Source organism: Vidua macroura, chromosome 1 (genome assembly GCF_024509145.1).
Source record: "Vidua macroura isolate BioBank_ID:100142 chromosome 1, ASM2450914v1, whole genome shotgun sequence".
Taxonomy (NCBI): Eukaryota; Metazoa; Chordata; class Aves; order Passeriformes; family Viduidae; genus Vidua; species Vidua macroura.
The window spans coordinates 70355232-70376109 of NC_071571.1; the positions used below are offsets into that span (position 1 = coordinate 70355232).

General features: G+C 34.9%; 1 protein-coding gene across 2 annotated transcripts in view; it reads right to left on the reverse strand.

The window, feature by feature from the left end:
- EXOC2 (exocyst complex component 2) overlaps positions 1-20878 on the reverse strand; it is a 127752-nt gene that overhangs the window by 65608 nt on the left and 41266 nt on the right. Inside the window, exons 7-11 of one of the 2 annotated variants that reach the window (XM_053987347.1) lie at positions 15337-15417; positions 11389-11534; positions 11210-11291; positions 10602-10704; positions 7497-7615 (exon numbers count right to left, since the gene is read on the reverse strand). In XM_053987347.1, coding sequence (XP_053843322.1) covers positions 7497-7615; positions 10602-10704; positions 11210-11291; positions 11389-11534; positions 15337-15417 — 531 coding nt within the window. Of the gene's footprint in view, positions 1-7490; positions 7616-10601; positions 10705-11209; positions 11292-11388; positions 11535-15336; positions 15418-20878 lie in introns of both variants that reach the window. The other variant, XM_053987338.1, reaches the window with a different exon arrangement.

The window sequence follows — 20878 nt, forward strand, 5'->3', positions numbered from 1 at the left end:
GCTCCAAAACTGCCTGGGTTTTTCTCCCCCTTGGAGGTCTGGCAGGCAGAGGTTTCTTAAAGGAGTCACACATCTTGATAATCCAGCCTCAGCCACTGCAATTCTGCCAGCCCGGTGCATCAATTACATGACTTCAGGAAAGATTTTTACAAAAGCTACTGGTGATCAAGGAATTAATATTGTGCCAGTACCGCCTTCAGTGACAAAGAAAATTGTTAACAAATGACCAACTTTAGGTCAAGTAACTTTTCAGTGAGATTTTCCATGTTAAGTCAAATGTTAGTCATTACACAGACTTACTCATATTCAGCACCTACATGTACATACAACACATACATGATGTATGTGAGCAAGATTAATTAAAAAAAAAAATAAAAAAGACCCTACAAGATGTGCAACCAGGTGAACACAGCTCCTGTGTTTTCTCACCCATTATGTATCTCACAGTGAATTTTCTCACAGGCTACAATAGCGAGGGAAGGCTGATCTACAGCCTCCTGACTCTCTGAAGGGCGGCAGACTTCCTCACCAGCCTCAAACACCTTTGAACACTTTTTCCTGTGCACAGCGGGCCCTTGTCCTGTGCTACAGCCTGACCACCCACTGCTGCTTGTTGACCAAACACACAGTGCCTGGAGCCTGCACCGACACAACCAGGATAAGATTCCTTTCAAGGACACCGCAGTGAGAATTTCAATTTGTCTAGGCAAGAAATTAGGCGAGCAGGAGGAATTACTGAAAAATTAACCTGCAAAGCAGATGAATAATTGCATTTTTTTCTTTTTCTTAAGTACTTTTTTGTTCTCACCTTACATTTTATAGAGATCAAGAAGAAAATGGATTGATTTGCTAGAAAAAAGATGAGCATGGAAGATTAAAATGGATAGAAAAAAAGTTTTTGGGAGATATTTAAAAATGAATGCTTTTTTAAATCTTAAGGCTAGTCTTCATTACTATAAATGCATTTATAATGAAACTGTTTTTCAGTTTACTACAAAAAGGGTAACTGGGCCTATTCTAGTGGTGTTCTAAGTATTTCACAGCCTAAGGATATGCCTTATTGTCAGCCCTTCAGACCAAAAAATTCTGAAACAAGAGCCAAGCATTCAAGTTCAGCAGATAAATAAAAATTATTTCATTTTACTAGCTCCAGCAGACATTAAGATCATCAGCATTTTTGGAAAAACTCACTTTTACTCCTGAAAAAGTACTGAAGACTGAAGCACAAACAAAGGTAAAATGCTGGCCACTGAAGAGTTTTAATCTATCTTCATTCATAATAATCTTTAAAATTTTGGTTTTAAGCTACCTGAGTTGTTTTTTAATCCCAACAGCTACTCTCTTTATAGTACTTTAATATTAGTTAAAGTATTACACAAAATAAGAATGCCCCCTAAACTTCTGAACATGCTAGATTCTATTAAAATTTCTGAATTACAGCAAACTTACAAATACAGGTAGTAAAGGAGGAAAATGAATCTGTTATTAATTTTTGTACTGATCAATTTTTATTCTTGTTCTTTTTTTTTTTTTTTTTTTTTTTTTTTAATTAATAACCCATTAAGGGTTTGCTTGACATCTGCTGTCAAAAGGGTATTTCTGCTATGGACAGGGGATGTGGTTTAGACATGAAATGACTCCCAGCTGCAAGAATTCTTCTTCCAGATGTACAGTAAGCAAAGGCAATGGAAGAGAACCAGCTGCTAGGATAACAAATTGAAAAGGCCCTTTTGACACAGGTCTTGCCGGCCTGTCTGATCTAACAAAGATGGATCATTCATTGCAAGGTGAATAGAATCTCAGTGTGGCACAGAAAAAAAAAGCAACATGGTCTAAGCATCCATTTCTCTCTTTCACACCAAGTACAGCTGCTGTTACTCTGGCACAGAAAAACCCTGCAGAATATTTTACAATATTTGGAGAGCTCTGCATCATATTCAGTGCTGCAAAAATTACTGTACTATCATACTCCTGTTTGGAGAGCTGGTTCTACATTGGGAACTTTAATAGGTTGTGTATATATTTTGCAAACCAAAGGGCAGCAGAAAGATCACGCTACAACCATGTCAGTGTTTCCATTTACAGCTTTAGTTTCTGATCAGGTTAGCTATTAAAAGGTAGCTTTTTTTCAATAATATAACATAAAACCTCAAAGATTTGCGTCACAGATGAATGATTTAGGTCACTCAAAGAATCACCATCAAGGGTATTGGCAAAAGTGGTTCTAGTAAGAATTTGTAGGAGTGAGATTTGACAAAGTTTGGAAATTAAGGAAAGAAATTAAGTATTTCTCAGCCAGTTTGATGATAACTGGATGGGAGTCCATATCAATTTTAGCTCAAAGGATCATGAAACCTACTGAGCCACTATTAAAGTCTAAGCAAATAACCACTGGCCATACAGAAAACAGTCTTAACCTCCACAGCTTCTATCCCTTATACTCACATTAAGAATCTCATTGCTTAACTCCTTTTGGCTATCTGCCCAGTGCCTCAGGAAAATGTTAAACTAAACCTCATTTATTTACATTTATTTCCATGTCATTTTATGTCATTATGTTCTCCATGTTTCCTGCACTCCAACAAATTTGGGAAGCATAAACCATAGTGAAAAACTACAATTATGCTTTAATAATAGAGAAATTGCCAAGTTTAGTTGCAATTTAAAAATATGTAAAACCTTAACTGAAGGAAACCATTTAGTATCCAGGTACCAGAACTGGAAGTCCCTAGATATCTATAAATCATGAGATCATAGGTCAAAAGCAGCAATCAGGGCTTTAGCCAATACAAGGAATAAAATACCAGCACAATTCAGTTTATCATTGAAATATTTCCTACTAGAGATCTAATAAATACTGTGCTGGCTAATAAATAAATACTGGGTGAGCATATGTTCTTCCATGGTAATCTTTATATTCACGGCCTGAAAAACCACTCTTTTTCAATTTTTTTCTATATCATGCATCTCCTTAACATATCTACATACTAAGTAACAGCAGCAAACTGGCTTTACCTACTTGAAGTCCTCCCAGTGGACAAAACAGTGGATATGACTAGATAGAGAACACTAATTCATCTATGCTTCAGGAAAACTTCATAAACATAAAAAAAAGTTTCAAAAACAATAAAGGAGCACAACTGCCTATTCCATGAGTAAGGCAGATAGCATTTTAAGTTTTCTATTTAATGCTATAAATCCATATATTTAGAAGTACTACTACATAAGCAGAGCTAGAGGTCCAGCCAATTGCACATGGGTCCCACATCTACAACTGCACCTTTTATGAAAGAATCTGATCATTAGAGAAACAGGAGAATGCCTTAATACAAGGACAGGAGCATGGGAGCTTTATGATTTGGGCATCCCCTGTACTGCCTCACTATGCTTCTGGCAATGCTGTTTGGTCTTTTTGTCCTGGCTACTTATACTTCAGCACAGGAGAAATTCTGATCTGCTGTCTTATCTGCACTTTCACTCACTCCTTAAAACCTGTGGGCTTGGAGTCAAGCAGTTTCTCATAATGTGTATATCCCATGCCTGCATTTTTTTTCACCTCATAAATGAGGAAGGTCTGATATAGCAAGAAACAGATAGGCTAAAGGCAATGATGGGTGAGTAACAACAGCCATATCTTAGCACCTAATGAAACATTAATCTACATAATGCAAGATTAATCAGCAAACCAACAGGGTTGTTTAGACTGAGGGGAAACACTACATCCATACACATACAGAATTATTCCTCAAGGGAAATAATACACTCCAAAATGCTGCTGTGAAGCACTTCATACACAGGACTTGAGAGAATTCCCTGTCCTACTTGTACCCATTGAAATAAATGCAACCAATTAACTAATGATCACATTATAATAGATGATCAGTGCCTATTAAAATCAAAGGAAAGATTCAATGAAACAATTTGCTGTTGGCAATTGTCAGTTTTTTAAGTCACAATGCCAAATTATTTGACAAAGCTTAGCACAGCTGGATATGCTCTTTCAGTTTTTGGAAAGAACATTAACACAAGTTGGATTAACTGGAAACAGACAGTATTGGAAACACACAGGATTTCTGCTGAACCCTGAAATAAAATCTGAAAAAGAACTCCATGATTATTACAGTCATGTAAACTTGCCACGGTTTCTTCTTTCAGGTTGCGTCAGAGACTGCACCATGCTATGATATTAAATGCTACTTTGCACATCTAGGACATAATTCCCAATTGCTGAGTATTTCTTACAAAATGGAATTAATCTCTGGTAATACACAAGCCCAGAGGTTTATAAAAAAAAATTCTTGTGATAGTAGTGAAGGATTCACACTTAGATGAAAAATACATACTTAGATACCAACCTAAACCAAACATGTATTTAAATGTATCTTTAATACACAAAGTTCTGATAGCATATTGCAATACCTTGGCATCTAAATTAGTTCATTCTTGTCCTTCAATTTGGAGACCCTTGGAAGTTATTAACAAGAGGGCAATCATCAGGTGAGGACCCAAGACAGGATGTAGAAAACTAGACTTACTTCTTGACAGTATTGGGGATTTTTCCTGACCATTACTATTGGCCTGGATAAGTCAAAACCTCTTACAGACAACAGGAGAAGATGCTATTTCTATATTAAAAAATGAAAATATTTCAGTTGTAATCACTAATAGGTCGGCCTTCTAGTTGTGTGGAGACAACTGGAACAATTTTGTCCCATATAATACAGTGTTGACTTATACTAGTGACTAAATTTGGAGTAAGTTCTCAGAATTTGCTTAGGATTGTGTTTTAGCTTGTTTAACAAATAACTGCAGTGTAAGCCTTCCCTTCCTGAATACATTGTGGCCAGCAAGTAAATTCTTTGAGAATATTGCAGTTTGACAGTCACCCGCAAAATTCCTGTCCAGAAACCTACCTTATCCAGAGAAGACAAGCAGAGACTTTGTCTAATTCCAAACCTATTTAAAGTAGTAAAAGTCGTGTGTAATGACTCAGAGCACAGTTGTCCTTTCGAAACTAATAAAATAGCAGCAAAATACTTTGGCACAAGCTCACCTGAAAGGTGAAAAATTTTGTAGAAATGTAAAAATAGATACAATCTGCTACTGAGGTTTAAGTTTACTATGCTGAAAGTTTTGACTCAATCAGTTCGAACCCACAGATTCAGTTGGCAAAGAACGAAGGTAAGAATAGCCAGAAATAGCTGGTACACCCAAGGTGGAACTACTATTGCTGTTTGCTTGTTTCAGCATTCATAATATGAAAACTGCCATCTGCTAGAAACAATGGAAACCTAGAAAAAATTTAAAGCTCTTTTCATTAGAATACCAGTCTTATCGTCCATCTCTTCCTCCAAACACTTGATAAACAAAAAAGTAAATCTTTTTTTGAAGCATGTATTAAGTAGATGACTTAAATATTTGAAAACTTTTCGTATCTTAAAAAGAGCATATGAATTTATGAACATATAAATAACATTTCTAACTTGTTTAAGTTGATTAGATCTCACAGTCTTGCATAACCAAACTGAGGAAATCTCCACACTTTCCCTGTTTGAAAAGCATACACTTATTAAAGTAGATTAAAATGCATGCCATGCCTCCGATCACAACCAGCATTGTTCTACTTGGCAGTTAAAACAAATCCTTCTGAGTTCTCTTTTTTCCATCTCCCACCCGGTGTATGCCAAAATTAAACATCTGTGGAACGTAAAAATCACGCTCAGCAACTTTTCTTTGTCCTACTAGATACTAAGCGAGAAACTCAATCAGCTAGGATTGATTCCTGAGTATTTTAAAATCTGTACAAAAAAACTCTAATCAGTGGAACACCATAGAGAAGGCTGGAAGAAAATTACTGGAATTTGATGAGCTGTTAGCATTTCTTTCATACATACACAAAATATTAACTATTGATACATGTATTTGCTGGGCATTTGGGTTATTTTACTTCCCTCTTCTGTGAATCAAACAAAGCTGTATCATAAAGGCCCCCTGACATTATGGCTGAGGTAAGCAGTTTTGTTGCCAGAAAAATACCAAATATGTTGAGATTTTTCAAGACAAATACAGGACTTTAGACACATTTTCCACTCATTCACTGGAGCCTGCACATCAAAATTATATAGGCTACTAAAACAAAAAGTATCAAGCACTAAGTATCATCATCATGTCTCTATTTGTCTTGCTAAAAAGCCAGAAAATGGCCATACAAAGTTTTGCAAGTGAGAGAAGGAAACTTAGAATCATTAACCGTGGCTGTTTTCACAAGTGAATTTTGCTCCTGATAATTTAATGTTGTGAGGCTGGTGGCAGTGCCTCATGAGGACTTTTGACAGGGAAAGAAGATGGGGGGGATTGGAAATGTTCTGAATTTTGACCAAGATTCCTGGAAAGCAGTGTGACATTCCAGCTAGTTCCACAGCACTTTACACTGTGTAGTAGAACAACAATGGTCTGTGCACACTTTTAAGCTAAAACTTACTGACATTGCTGTCACAAGTGATGCATCCCGTGAACTCCACACCTCATGTCACAAGCTGTGCAACAGAGTTAAAGCCTCTGCAAAAAATTTACAGCACATTTCTATAGCAGCTCAGTAAAACTTTTGTGGTTTCTCAGAATAAAATACCTTATTTGGCTTGGGATACACATGCACTAACACTAAACATGGGAGTTACCTATAACCCAAGGGATGCCTGATTCCAATATGCCTATTCATTTCAGAACTGGCAGCAAACTCTGTAAGACTTCTTAAGAAACAAGGCATTGGTTCTATTTCCTAATTTGAAAATCCAGTTTTCAGATTTTACTACTAGAAATGTCAGGCTAGCAGCTTTCCACCTGCTGGAAGGCTTTTTATATGTAGGCTAATGTTAATTTGTAGCTAGGTTGCAGCCTAGGAACAGCATTGTCAAAGACAGAATATAAGTATATATTCATATTGGTCTTAATAATAACTTTGCCTAAATATCCCCTTTGTCCAGCTAATAGGTCTGTGCAGATTCAGTGCAACCTGGATTTTGAAACTGCACACAAACAAAGAAGAGGACTCCGTAATATCATTCACTACATGTCAAGGAATTGAGCATTATTCCCCTGTGCCCCAATGTCCCCGGTATCCATATCCTAACAGAATATCTTGTGACAAATCTAGCCAGCAGATTCACAAAACAACCCAAACTTGATATGACCTCAAAGAAATGTTCCAAGAGGACAGTAAACCATGGATAAATGATTGAAATGTAATGCTTTTCCAAGTTAAAAAGCTTAAAAGTTATAAATTAAGCAAAAAGAAAACTCCAACTGCTGTTTTGTTTTTATAACAGAATAAAGAAAAAAATTAAGTCAGTATTCAGCTTTGTAAAAAGTTATCTAAATTGACGGGGAAAACCTAAAATCTCTCTTGTACATTAGAATAAAATAAAAGGCAATGACACATTCCTAAATGTCAAATATACATATATATATATAAAGGTAAAATAAAAATGTACCCTTGCCTTTTTGTTCCTTAACATAGCTCTCCTTACAGTTGTGCATGAGCTGCAGAATCCACTGATGTTGAGCACCAATGCACTGCCAAGCTGGGTCCCCAGGTGCATGAAGATCAGAAAGATACCTGTAAAATCCAGTCCAAAAATCACAGTTTTGACTTGACACCCTGAAGGCCTCATTAAAACAGACCAATCATGTACTAAGAAATACTTTTTCTTTTTTTACATAATTTTAAATATTCAAGAATAGGTATTAAGATACACTCACATCCACTGCAAACAGAATTTTTGCATTTGCCCTTTTTCAATTAGTGAGGCAAAAATTCCACCAAAAAATTTATAGAAATAAAAACCTTTACTATCCTGTTAATATGAATTTCCAGTTGTGTCTCTAGTAAAGTATGCAGGAAACCAAACTCTTTATCTGCAAGGTTGCAGTTTAGTGCTTCAGATTTGAGGGAAACCAGTGATGGCATCTCAAGCACATAAAATACAGTATTTTTCTTCCTACTGTATGTGATTGTATCATCATGTAATCTTAACAAGTAATTACAGAAGAAATTAATTTCTGGCAGCTCATTAATTTTAGCACATGCATGCACAAACATATGTAAATCAAGCTCCTGGGTTGTCTTTTTGTTTGTTTATTTTGGTCTGGTGTTTTTTTGTCTACGCACAGTCTGAAAAAAGAGAAGAGGGAGAGATAACAAAAAGGATTGTGGCTTCTAATTTGCAGAAGCAAAATACTGTCTGTCTTTAGGGAGAGAAGAGTATTAGAAGCCAGCTGTTGTGATTTCGAAGAGAACACAAAGGGAAAGTAGTCTCATGTATGGCATTCAAGACTATCTGACAACGGGACTTCCAAAAGAGTATTTTCAAAAAGTTGTAGTTGCTCTACTGCTTGAGGCACTCTGTTATATTCTGCATTAATGAGACTCAGGACAAATTTTAAAAAGTCAAGATGCTAAAGGTGAACTACAGTGATAAATTATCTTAAGCAGTGCAGGGAATGTTTACTCCCTCACAAAAGCTGTTTTACTACAATAATACCTAATGTTAATTAGGACTGTGTTGAATTCTGTCTTCTTTGACAAATGTCTGTGGCACTTGAACAAAAAATAAACTGTCAAAGTAGGACTGGTTGGATGGATAAGAAAATTATACAACTAACCATTTTGACAGGGTGACATTTATAAATTATGAGTTCAAGTCCTTTTCAATGTTGTGGGGGCCTTTAGTCTTTTCTTAGGCACAAAACTAAAAAAAGAATTACCACTGGTCTTGAAATACATACATCTACTTGGCTGCTAAGTGCTATTTTATACTATTTCTGAATAGTATAAAATAATTATCAGTGTGAATACCCTAATACAATGAGAGGAAAATATGAATTGAAGCTTAATTATAAACATTAAATATCTGAAGGAGAAAACAACAGTGTTTTAGGTCTTGGTCAGCCTTCAACTTCAGAGACATACAAAACAAGAGTATCAGAGAAGAAAAACCCTCATAAAAACAGCAGGATCTATGCAAACTATTTTACAATTTGGATTTTGTTAGTTTCATTTTTGCTGAAGTCCCCTGAAGAAAATTTACTTCATACCTTGCCTTCAGAAAATTTACACTAATATACCCATGTATATTTAGAGTAGTGAAACTAATTTAACAATTTTGTAGGCTAGGATTCTGTTGATTCATTGGAACTAAATTATTCCACATCCATCCACTCCTCGCTCTTTATTATACTTCTACATGTGGAAGACATTTGGTTACATTAACACAGTCTGCTTTAACATAGGCTGGAGTACTTTTAAAGATTCAATAGTAAAAGTTCAAGGTAAGTGGCTAGAAGACAAAACACTCTAAAAACAACCAACCCCAAAACTCAAGCAAGAATCAATAAAACACAACCAGCCAAAAAAACCCCCAGAAGAAACTCCAAACAAAAAGCCAGAATCAAGCACACATATCACATACAACACATGAGCCTTTAAAAGAAGCCTTAGAAAAGGTCCTAAGACCTGGCTTAGGTTAAGCAGCTGCGCTTTCAAGTTTTCAAGTGTCATATAGAAAAGGAATAGCCAGTGCCGCCTTCATAGACATAAAATGCTGAACTATTAATCTTAAAAACCAATTCCAATGAATAGGCAATGATAATGTAGCATCCAGAAGAATGAGAAGCACTTTACATAAATGCACACAGGTCACTGTAGTCATAAACTCACACAATGCAAAGGGACCCAAGACACCAACACCACACGTGGGCCTGCGCGACTGGGCCTCGTGCATGCTCAAAACACTCAAGACCTCGTGCAGGTGTCTGAATTTCACAAATGCTTCCCGCACAGCATCTTTGGTCTGCTTCTTTTACAATAACGGATAAAAACACTGAGACTGTCAAGATGCTCTAGGAGTCCTGGTAGCATCCAAATCTCAAAAGCTTTTTAAATAAAGCCATCAAATGTTCCAGAGCACTCTAAAGTTTGACACCAAGGACTGAAAGGTTGAAGTCTACATCAGCTCATCTCAGCAGCCCTACAACAGACATCAGTTTTGTGAAAAACAGATAATCTCTAAATGTTAATGAAAATTGGGCAACTTGTTCATATTCATGAAATACAGAGGAACTTCATTGTTTAGCCTGAACAGTAGAAGAGCCAATACCACTTTCAAACAACCGAACAGTCTGGATTAAAGCCTCCCTATCATCTGACTCAGGATGCTTCCATTTCAATGTCAAGTCAAGCTGAAGTGTTAATAAGGAATCTATTTCGAGGTATGCAAACTAGGAATGGTCATTTCAAACACAGCTTGCAATATGTCAGTTTAGGGAAAGTAACAAAATCTCAACATGCCTTAAAGATCTAAAAAATTAAATTCAAATCTCAATTATGCTGCATTAAATTGTTCTCATTCAAAAACTAGTTTTCAGTCCTTCAATAAACAATCCAGTACCATTCCATTGCCATTATTTATATAATCACGAAGTCTCAAAATATTCACAGTTTTACAACCAGTATTTAAACCATAGTAAAACTAGTCACTACCCTATTTAGGAAACATATAGATTTAACACCATATGTCTGAGGAAGGCACTAGACAAGTGATTACCTTATATAACGTTTCTGATCATGCAATGTTGACGGAGTTTCAAGCAGCTTGTCCAACAAAAGTTCTCGTAAAGCTTCAATTCTGGTTTCAACTTCAGCATAATCTAGGAATAGGGAGCAGGAATAAATCCAATGTGTCCTTAAGCAGTGCCATGAACTGAAAATTATGTTATTTTCCTAGGGTATCAGACACTTCTGGAGTTAATGTGGAAATCAATATAAATCATTTTATAACAAGCCACATCTGAAAATATTATACATGACAGTTTTACGAAACCAGAGAATTAGACTTTCAAGTTTTTCCAACAATATGTGAGAAAGATACTCAAAGTCACGTTTTAATTACTGTAATCTTTTTTTATGTCCAATAATACCAAGCCTAAATAAATAAATAAAATTGGCTGTGATTTCACATTTCACAGTATATACCTCACTCAGAAAACTGGCTAGTAATATTGCCTAGAGTAATTGGCTGCTATAAATCCATAATTTGTATGGATGAAAATCTGTATCAAAACCACATAAAGCTCTTTGGTCTCCTATGTGGTTTTTAGTCTTTAAGCTAAAAAAAAACCCCGAAACTATTAAATAACAGAATCCGTATCTTACATTTTTTGAACACTTGAACCTCTGTCTTTCCGAAGAGGGACTTGGCTTTTTCGTAGTCATTAATAACCACATCATAATCGCCCTTAAAAACAAAACCAAGCATTTACATTTGTCAAGAAAAAGACTAATGTCAAAAGGCTACTTTCAGCAAACAGAAAATTATTTTTAAAGTATTATACCTTCTGGATATTTCTTTCAATGTTTAAAGGAAGATTGAAAAGAAATTTAAAGCGCTGAAGAACATTAAGTGCGTTTCTTGTTGAATCAGCTTTGTCCTTGCGACCCAGCACTTCTTGAAATAAGGTATCTGCTGTGTTACTGGCTCCTATTTGAAAAAAGGGTGACAGTAAGAAAAAGTAGAGTAAGCAATCAGTTGAAATCACAGACAGATTTTCTTCATTTTAATGAGTTATTCAAGGTTTTTTAGAGCAAATGAGTAATTATTGCCGGTTTTCATATTTTTTTGTTCAACTGTGTTAACATTTTACAACTGCTGAAATTCTATTTCAAAGTGAACCACTTAGCATTTTAATGTGGTAAGACCCCTGTGCAATTAAAAACAATCACTGTTTCCTATTTCAAATGCTTAGCTTTGCTGTAGATATTTTATAGTTTGCTTTGGCTCCAGATGTACATTTTACAATCAAATTATGCATCTCGGGATATAGAAAAAGTCATAGAAAGCTTTACATTTAAAATAAATATAATTACATTTTGGTAATTAATGTCAGAGCTTCTAAAGTTATCAATGGGTTTTGCAAACAATTTTTTAATGTTTTCAAGTCAAATCTTAAAAATTATTAACAATATTTGAGCCACTTAAAAGTACCGATGGTCAAGACAAAGACAACATCATGACTAAAAAAGTCTAACTAGCTGGTCACTGTAACAGAATGATCACAAACTGTCTTCACATTGCATTAAAACTCTTACTGGCTTCATCACACACAGGATGAAGCCTTAGTCAACAATTTCATGTATTTACGTCTCTATATTATCTACGAATACTCTTCAATAAATACATTAGATATCACCCTAAAACTTGTTCTAACCAAACTAAAAAGCCTGCTATTTTCCAATAAATATTGTTTCCTAACACAGAATAATAAAAATTAGTTTATAGTAGAGAAGACTTACACTGCATATGAATATTTCCATTTTTCAACTTATGACTTACTTTTAATTGACCAAAACAAAACAAAAAAAAAAAAAGGGGGAACCGCTTTAGCCTTTTTCATCATTGCATATAGAAGTTTCTACATTATCTGGTCTAGTGACTATACTTTAAGCAAAGATGAAAAAAATTACATCAGTCTCACTGGGTGGCTTGCATGCCATTTTCTCTAGTCAACACTGTGGGTGGCCTGCTCATGTTAAAAGTAGTCTTTGTAAAATAATTGTTATATCTAAATAATGTTTAAACTTTGTTGAAATTTTAAAGCCTTGATGTAAAAAAAAGTTTTGTCAGGACATCTATTTCCACCACATACTATTCAGCATAGAATACTTTAATCCATTATGGAGAAATGCACAATGAAAACAGTTAGCTGCACATTTAAGTACAGATCACTGTTAAAGTATGATTTTTCTCAAGGTTATAAGAAATGATTGTTTTGTAAATCCTTCTAGTAAGTAACATTTTGTTTGTTTGAATTCATGTTTCTTGTCCATTCTTTTAACAGCCCAGAAGCAATGTGCTGTATCTGGGAATTTTTTGATTTAATGCAAACCTTTTTTAAAAGGTAATTGACAACTGCAGGTAGACCACAGTGATTTCTATTTTCATCTCTTTATGAAATCCTCAATTCAGGTAAATGATTCTTTTTTTTTTTAAAGAGTACTTTTTCTGTTTTATAAGAAATTGAAATATATAAAATTACTTATTACTGTATTAATGCAATTCAATACTTTATGCAAAACAGGTCTATCTTTTTAGAATTAAAATATTGTAACATTTCTTCCCTCCTCATCCCTCCAAATCCTTTCTACAATAACAGTCTTTATCTCTTGATTACTGATGTACCATCCATGGATAAAGTTTCAGTTTTTATATTGACTAATTATGTTTTCAAAATGGATGGTCCATCTACAGTGCATGAATTTTTTTTACTTCAAAAATAAATCTCTAGTTATTCAACAGTTGTCTTAGAGCCTGACAAAAACCCTACATAAAGGAATTCAATTTACCTCCTTTAATATACAATTCATTAAATTAATTATAAGACGTTGTATGTTTTTAATAAAATAAATTTAATAGCTTGTTTAGCAATTAAATTGAGCAAAAATTTCAAACATCTATAATTCCAGCTAGAACACCAAACTGTTGTTTTACTATCTCATGCCATTTCAATTCAAGAATTTGTAACCCTCTTAACATACATTTTCCTCAGATGCTGTGGAAAACATGCTAATTTTTAAGGGTTTGTAACCAAGCTCAGACAACAGCAGTTGTCTCTCAAAACATGCACCTACAGTCCACAAAATGCACAATTCAACTAAAGAATTAAAGTCATCTTTGAAAGCAGTCCCTGCTACTCATGGATTATGGAAGCTTTTCAATGGTCAGGCAAGAAACAAAGCTTTGATCCTAAACTACTTTGCATAATATTATTTACTCTTTTTAAATCCTTGTATTTCTACTGCCCTGCCTCCCACCATCATGACTTGCAAAGCATCGTGAGGAAAAGCAGCCAATTCTTTTCATAGCAGAGCCAAACTTCAAACCACTCTGAAGTGTCTGGCACAAGTTCCTTTACCATTCCAGCCTGAAAAAGACAGTTTGCATTGTCTACATACAGGGTTCAGCCACCATTTATCAAACGAAACACTAATTATCTATTATAGGTAAATTAGTCTTACATTAGTGTATATAGGAAAATATCACAGACCTAAATTTTTGCTTTTTAATTTAAAATCTGTCACACAATTTAGTACAAGGGAAAGTGCTCTCCAAGGAATCTGTGCTCGGTGCATGACATGGCCTAAATACAGAGCACTGAGGATTGCACTGGAAAATTTCAACAAATGCTTCTTTTTCTCCTACCTAGATGTACCAAATATTCTGCACACATAGACACATGCTACAGTCTTTATATAGAGGTGTGAGGCTTTATGTGGTGTTTTTTGATGATTTTTAAATTTTTTTGCAGTTTGTTTTTTTTCATTTTAGGCATCAAGTTGAGGAAATAACAATGTTCAAACTACACCTTTATTATGAGCATCAAGGAATCCCTACTGAAAAGGGCTAGAGCTGTTCAAAAAACCCCCTGCTTTCTTTGTGCTCTCCACACAAACACACATACAGTCACTGCTTTCTTCATACAAGAGAAGAAAAACAGTGAACTTCCATGTCACTTTCTTGATTCCATAAAACACAGTCAGACTTTCCAACACTTGAGTCAGCTATCTGCATGTCATTCCTGCTTATTGATACAGCAGTAAGGGAAACATCCCTTCCTCTGTGAAAAAAATCACAATGAAACAAAGTAAAATTATCTTGGCAGAAGTCCCAGAATTAAAAAAAAAAGAACTTTTTTGATCTGATGAAACACATACCATACTGCAGCAAATTCAAGCCATCTCTCTCAATGCAACCTTACAGCTAATACAGAGAGAGAAAAAGTACTGACAGCTTTTCAAGGTTTCTAGAAAGAATGCTCATGCCAAATAGTTTAAATGCCAGCACATTAAGTGAAAAAGATCCTGTCAATAGACCTCGTTACTGAAAATATCTTATATTTGGATTTTTTCTGCCTTTACTTGAACATCTCACAATCCTGGTATTTAGCTCAGCTCATCCTTCTACAGTTCTGTCTATCCATGTAGTTCCTCTGCTTTCCTCATCCACTCAAAATTGAGAGGCCACCAAAATTAATCTAAAGTAAATGCTTTAGGACACCTTTATTTTGATGTTTATTTGCTTTGTTATCACAAACACTGCCAAAAGTCGTGGCAACTGCTGCTCCTTATTTCAAAAGATGCATTATCACAACCTGGAACCACTATCATGAAACAGGGAAGGGACCAGAGACTGTTTTCTACTTTCTACAATATTCCTAGGAAAATATTAAAGCCTGTTAGAAAGTCCAAAGTCCATAAATAGTTGCTGCTGGAAGGACAAAACTTACTGTTCAGTACATTCTCCAGTTTTTGCGTCATGGATCCTTCTACTTTTTCCGTTCCATCCGCTTCCAGTTTTTGATGGATTGCTAGAATAAAGTGTCTAGTTAAAATGCAGAACATTTTAATAGGTGGCAACACATTACATCAAAGTGACACTTTTAAACATTTTTAAAATTAAAGTGTTATTTTTATTTTTAGACACAAAAAATACAAACATGCTTCATGGCAGCAGAGCCTAGTGGAAGACAGGGCTTACAGCCAGATACTGCAGAATTTTAACCATTACTTTGACATAGACTTCTTGTACCTTCTTAAATGAGACAGTAATGCTTAAGGAAAAAAACCCACAAACATATAGACAGAATAATCTATTAGTTATTATAATCTAAATTAGCTATCTTATACAGGTATTAATTAAAATTTGTGTTGTGAAAAATACCATTTAAACACATAATACTTCTGCTTTGTATGTCACTGATTGCACAAAAAAGAAATTACCAATAATTTAAGGTAGAAAGGGAGTCACTGGGAATCTGAATTATCCTAAAATCAAAGGCTAGAACATTCCCCCATCACTTCTTTTCATCTACAAAAAGGCACTCCTAAAATACAATTTAAGAGTTTCTTGAAGCATTAACCATTATCACAATGTTTCTGTGTAATTTTGCTCTAAACAACAGGAAAACAGAGGGGAGGTTTATTTAATTTTTTTTATTATGCTTTCTTTTTAAGATGCTATTTTTCTCCTGTCCTAAAATGCCAAAATCCTGAACTCTTATTTCTGTGTGGTATTACTAAAGGAGGTGGAAATGCACAGTGCCAGCACTAATTTATTATTTTACTATAATTTACTCTAATTTCTTTTGCAGGGAGAAGGCACAACCTAATGACACTATCTTACTCTAAAAATATGAACAGTGAATGTAGTGTAGATAGTCTTTTTTTCTACTTCTCCTCTCTCACACAGCCCTCCTTCCCTCTTCTACTGTTCTGCATAACCAGCACAAATCAGTATTTCTCTCTTTTAAATATTATTCCTGTGTATATGCAGCACATATAAAATCTGATTTTCCTTTGAAGTTTTTAATCTGATAATGTGTAAAATCTGCTCTATCAAATAGCCATCAACTCCTATTGCTTTAGATATATTTGAGGCTTAAAAAACTGTCCTCTACTGGTTCTCAGTAGAATGAAGCTAAGCTACCCTTGAAAACAGCAATACCCAGTGCTTTGAAAAAATTAAGTAATGACATATTTTAGTTCAAAACACAGATACACTTCTGAAAGCAGCTTTTCCATTGTTCCAGCTTATCTTGCTCCGGTTTGTACGGCAGTGCAACCTGAGCTCTTCAGCTGGATTCTTTTAAGGTGAAACAAAGAAGCACTCTGAGACTACACCTGAGGTGCTGAAAAAATTCAATCCATTGAGTGAAATTTGAACTAGGTCTGAAATATTGCCATAAACTGCCCATACCATGCATACAGAGATGACATTGCCAACTGGTTTCCTCTCCAGTGCCATCCCTGCTTGCCCATGCCATGTAGATGCAAGCCAACAACTAAACAAGGACAGGAACCCTGGGGCCTCAGTCCTACTGCAAGGAGTGAGTGATGGTGGCTATTCTGAAATAGGATGGCCCTTTATAGTCTCCAGCCTCTTTCAAAGAAGGAATTTTCTTGGGGGGAGATAGAGGAAACAGGTGAGTAATGCCAGTGTATAATTAAAAAAAAAAAAAAAAAGAGGAAAAAAAAGGAAAATTACATTATTCTCAAACATCCAAATGTGACCCTTCAATCCCTTGATCCTACACAAAGAATTACAGAAAGTCTTGCTTTCATGAAAATAGAAGAGCAACTCTATTTTCATTCTTAAAGTCATCAGAGAGGAAAAAAAAATCTAATTAGGACAACATACTTCTTAAGATAATCAACCCTGAAATGAAATGAACTAAAACTGACAGATTCATGCACATTTTAAGGAGAGACATCTATCTTAAAAGATGGTATGATGTTAGCTGTTGCATATATTTTGTGTACAATGTGGACAGCACTTACCAACAAGAATACTTCTACAATTTTATAACAAAAGCATTAGCGGCTCTACTGACATGATTCCAATTCTATATATCATTTTCAGTCACAGGCAGCCAATGTAGTGCAATTAACTTTACATACTGAAAAGCAAGTTCAGCAGAACAGCAACCACAACATAAACAGACATTTTAAAGCCAAATGTTTTAAGTACTATTGGAATTACATCAAACTGTAATGATTTTAATTTACATATTTTGAAATCATTCTACGAAACATACTTTTGAAAGACACTTTAAAAATAGACGTGGATAGAAATCTAAGTTTCATACTGCCTCAGAGGTTTTTAAAATTTAGCATATTGGAACCATTAATTAGATACCATTAATTGCTGACCAATGCAATATCACGTAGCTTCTGAAGGGGGCACACTGAAGCATTTCCAAAAGTGACCTGCAATATCTAAACCTCTATCAAAGCATACATACTGGCAACAAAAGGTAAAACATGACGAGGACTTCTTTCTTGTACATAAGTTTTGGAAGAGCACTATCTACTATGTTAGAACCTTCAGAAAGTCTCAAAATGTAACTTCTTATTATGTAGGCAGCTTATTTAGAAATTATGATGATATTAAAATTAAAATATCATGATCTTTAACCAGTTGCTGAAAGTTAAAATACATCTTTCCAAAGCAATTCTCTTTCTCCTCTTGTTCAGAAAAGAATATATAACAGCAATATACTATTCCCTCCTCTTCATTTTAGAAGGCAGAAAGTAATTTCTTTTCATATTGGTAGCTATTGTGCATAGCAACCTGGAAAACAGTATTCAAGTATCTTAGTTTGAAAATTTTGATGTGGGAAACCCAGGAAGAATGGTCCTATTAAGTCAATTCAAAATGCACATACAGACAGAGAAAAGTATGTCAGCAGTGCAAAAAAAAAAAAACAAAAACCAAAAACCCAAGGTGTTGAGTTTCAGAAATATGGAAAGCATTGCAGAGTACAGATAAAGGCATATTAAGCATATGAAACTAGGAGTGTAAAAAAAAAAGGCATTTTTGAACCATTGTCTGAAATAAGGTATTTTAGGACATTCTGTAAAGTCTAAACCTACTTAAATTACTCGGTGTTGACACAATAAATTTATTATATTTCCTTCTACATGTTTAAGCTACTTTGTTTACTGTAGTTATTTTTACACATCATATTCTGATTTAGCAATAGAGAGCACATTCATTTTGTTCCAAGACTGAGTTACAAAAGAAAAGAAATCTTAAGTTTCCACAGTGAAAAAGGCTTTCTAATAAAGTCTGTGCTTACTCCATTTGCATCAAAGGATTTTGAAAAAGCTAAGTGCATGTTCTTTCCATGGAGACCAGACAAAAGTCTATTATTTAGAAGTTTAGACAAACGAAACTATATGCAGTCAAGGAAAGTACCTGTAGACCTCATCTTTGGAAGGAATCTAGTGATACTCAAGTTATTTTTTCCTCTTAAAGCGCTAAATCCATCTAATAGCAGGAAGATACTGTTTGGGACAGCCTCTGCTCTCCTGTACCCAAAAGGCTTCCTTTTGCTGGATCTAGCAATCACACAGCTGCAGGGCAGCTGCAAGGAGATAATTTGGCACAAAACTAACTCACTAAGGAAGAAATGTTGCTTTACTGATCAGTGAGCTTCTCTAAACCTTGCCTCAGTGGCAGCACTGCAGTATAAGGAAAGGAGCATATGCCCAAGGGAAGGTAGAAAGCCATCCTACTCTTCCTACACTACCCAGTACTTAAGGTTACCTTCAAATGCAATTTCTTACCCTTAACTTATCACTGGCTACAATAAGAAGACTAAGGAGAAAATTTTAGGTCTTTGAAGGCTTGAAGTAAAGGATGGATTGGATTTTTCTTGAACTGCCAGTTACCCTGGCTTTACCTGACACAAACTATACAAGCTGGAAAAGCAGTTGGAAACCTAGTACAATCTGTTCTTATTTTTAGGAGATTTACTGTAAGAAGCATACAATAAATAAAATGAGAAAAGGCTACATCTGGATGCTTCAACTAAGGCCAGATAATTAACTATACTTTGTATCACCTTTGCCAGTAAGTGTTCACATTTTCCACCTAAGTCAGGATATTTAGGCTTGCAAACTTCACAGCTGCAGGCAGATACTGATTAATAAGAGTGAAGAAACTAAGTTCAAAACTCACAACCTCTAACTGCGACTAAATACACCAGAACACATGCAATGTTCAATCTGGAAAATAAGCCATAATACAGGCCTTGTATTAAAATAAACAGTAATTAATTCATTACCACTTGTGTTGAAAACAATCTTAATCTAAGAAAGGATATGGAGTTTTTTGCTAGATTTATGGTAACCATGAATCTAGTAAATTAAACCACACTTGCCAGAATCATGCAGCTTTTGATTTGCAAATTTCATACTTCATTTCCTCATTAGATATTTTTAAAATGTACTTTGAGATAGGCACCAGGCGTGGCATTCTCAAAAGTTCCTCAGCCAAACTCTCAGCTCAAAGCAACACAGATGAACATTTTCTACCATTTTCTGACTAAAGGATGGCTAGAAATACATCTGGCATATCTGAAAAACTTACTGATTTTCATAGAATTGAGGTTAAAGAAAAAAGTACTTGAAATAAATCACATCCTTTTAGTCAGATGCAGAAAACAGGAGGGGAAAAATACAAGAAGGGCAAGGCTGACTAAGCAAAGTATTTAAGAAGATCTGATGTGGTAACCAAGAACATGGCACCAAAGAACAGTAGTGGAGGAATGAAGAACACATGTTAGAACACTGCCAGGATTCATGCCCAATGCATGAATAAAATTGTCTTTGGTTTCCTTTATTGGAAGATTAACAATTTTTTGTAATTTTAACAAAATATAAGAAGGTTATTGATGAGGAGAATATCCCTATGTAAGGTAAAAGCTGCTCTGACTGGATTTAACATGACTGCAGGGCTGCATATAAAGAGGAAAGCAATAAAGACAGCATGCCATGAATAGAGCTCCTAACACATTACTCTGTGAAAATCTTAAAAAAAAAAAAAAAAAAAAGTAGGTCTTTTTTCCTTTGGCCATTAGTTAATAGTGCGAAGTCTAGTTTGGTTTGGTCATTCCTGCAGTGGCCCTCGAAAATTCTAGATAGTTTTGTATTGGCATAGCAAACTTGGCTTTGTTTTGGTTAACATTATTAATCCTAGCAAAAATGACAAAATATTGAACTAAATGCAGTATTGTCTTAAGTTGCCTTTTTGTGTTTTGTTTCTCTAGCATTTACTTCTTCAAGCTTGTTTATCCAACACAGTGGAAAAAATCAAAGAAAATTGACAGATTTAACACGATATTTTAAGGTAACTGAAGTACAGTGCTAAGAAAGAAGGCTTTAATGATATATAAACCCCAAAAATTTTAGTCTAAAAACATTATGAGACCAGACAACTTGTTCTCAGATGGACTTATAATAAAGCAAGTCTGATATCTCTGGGCA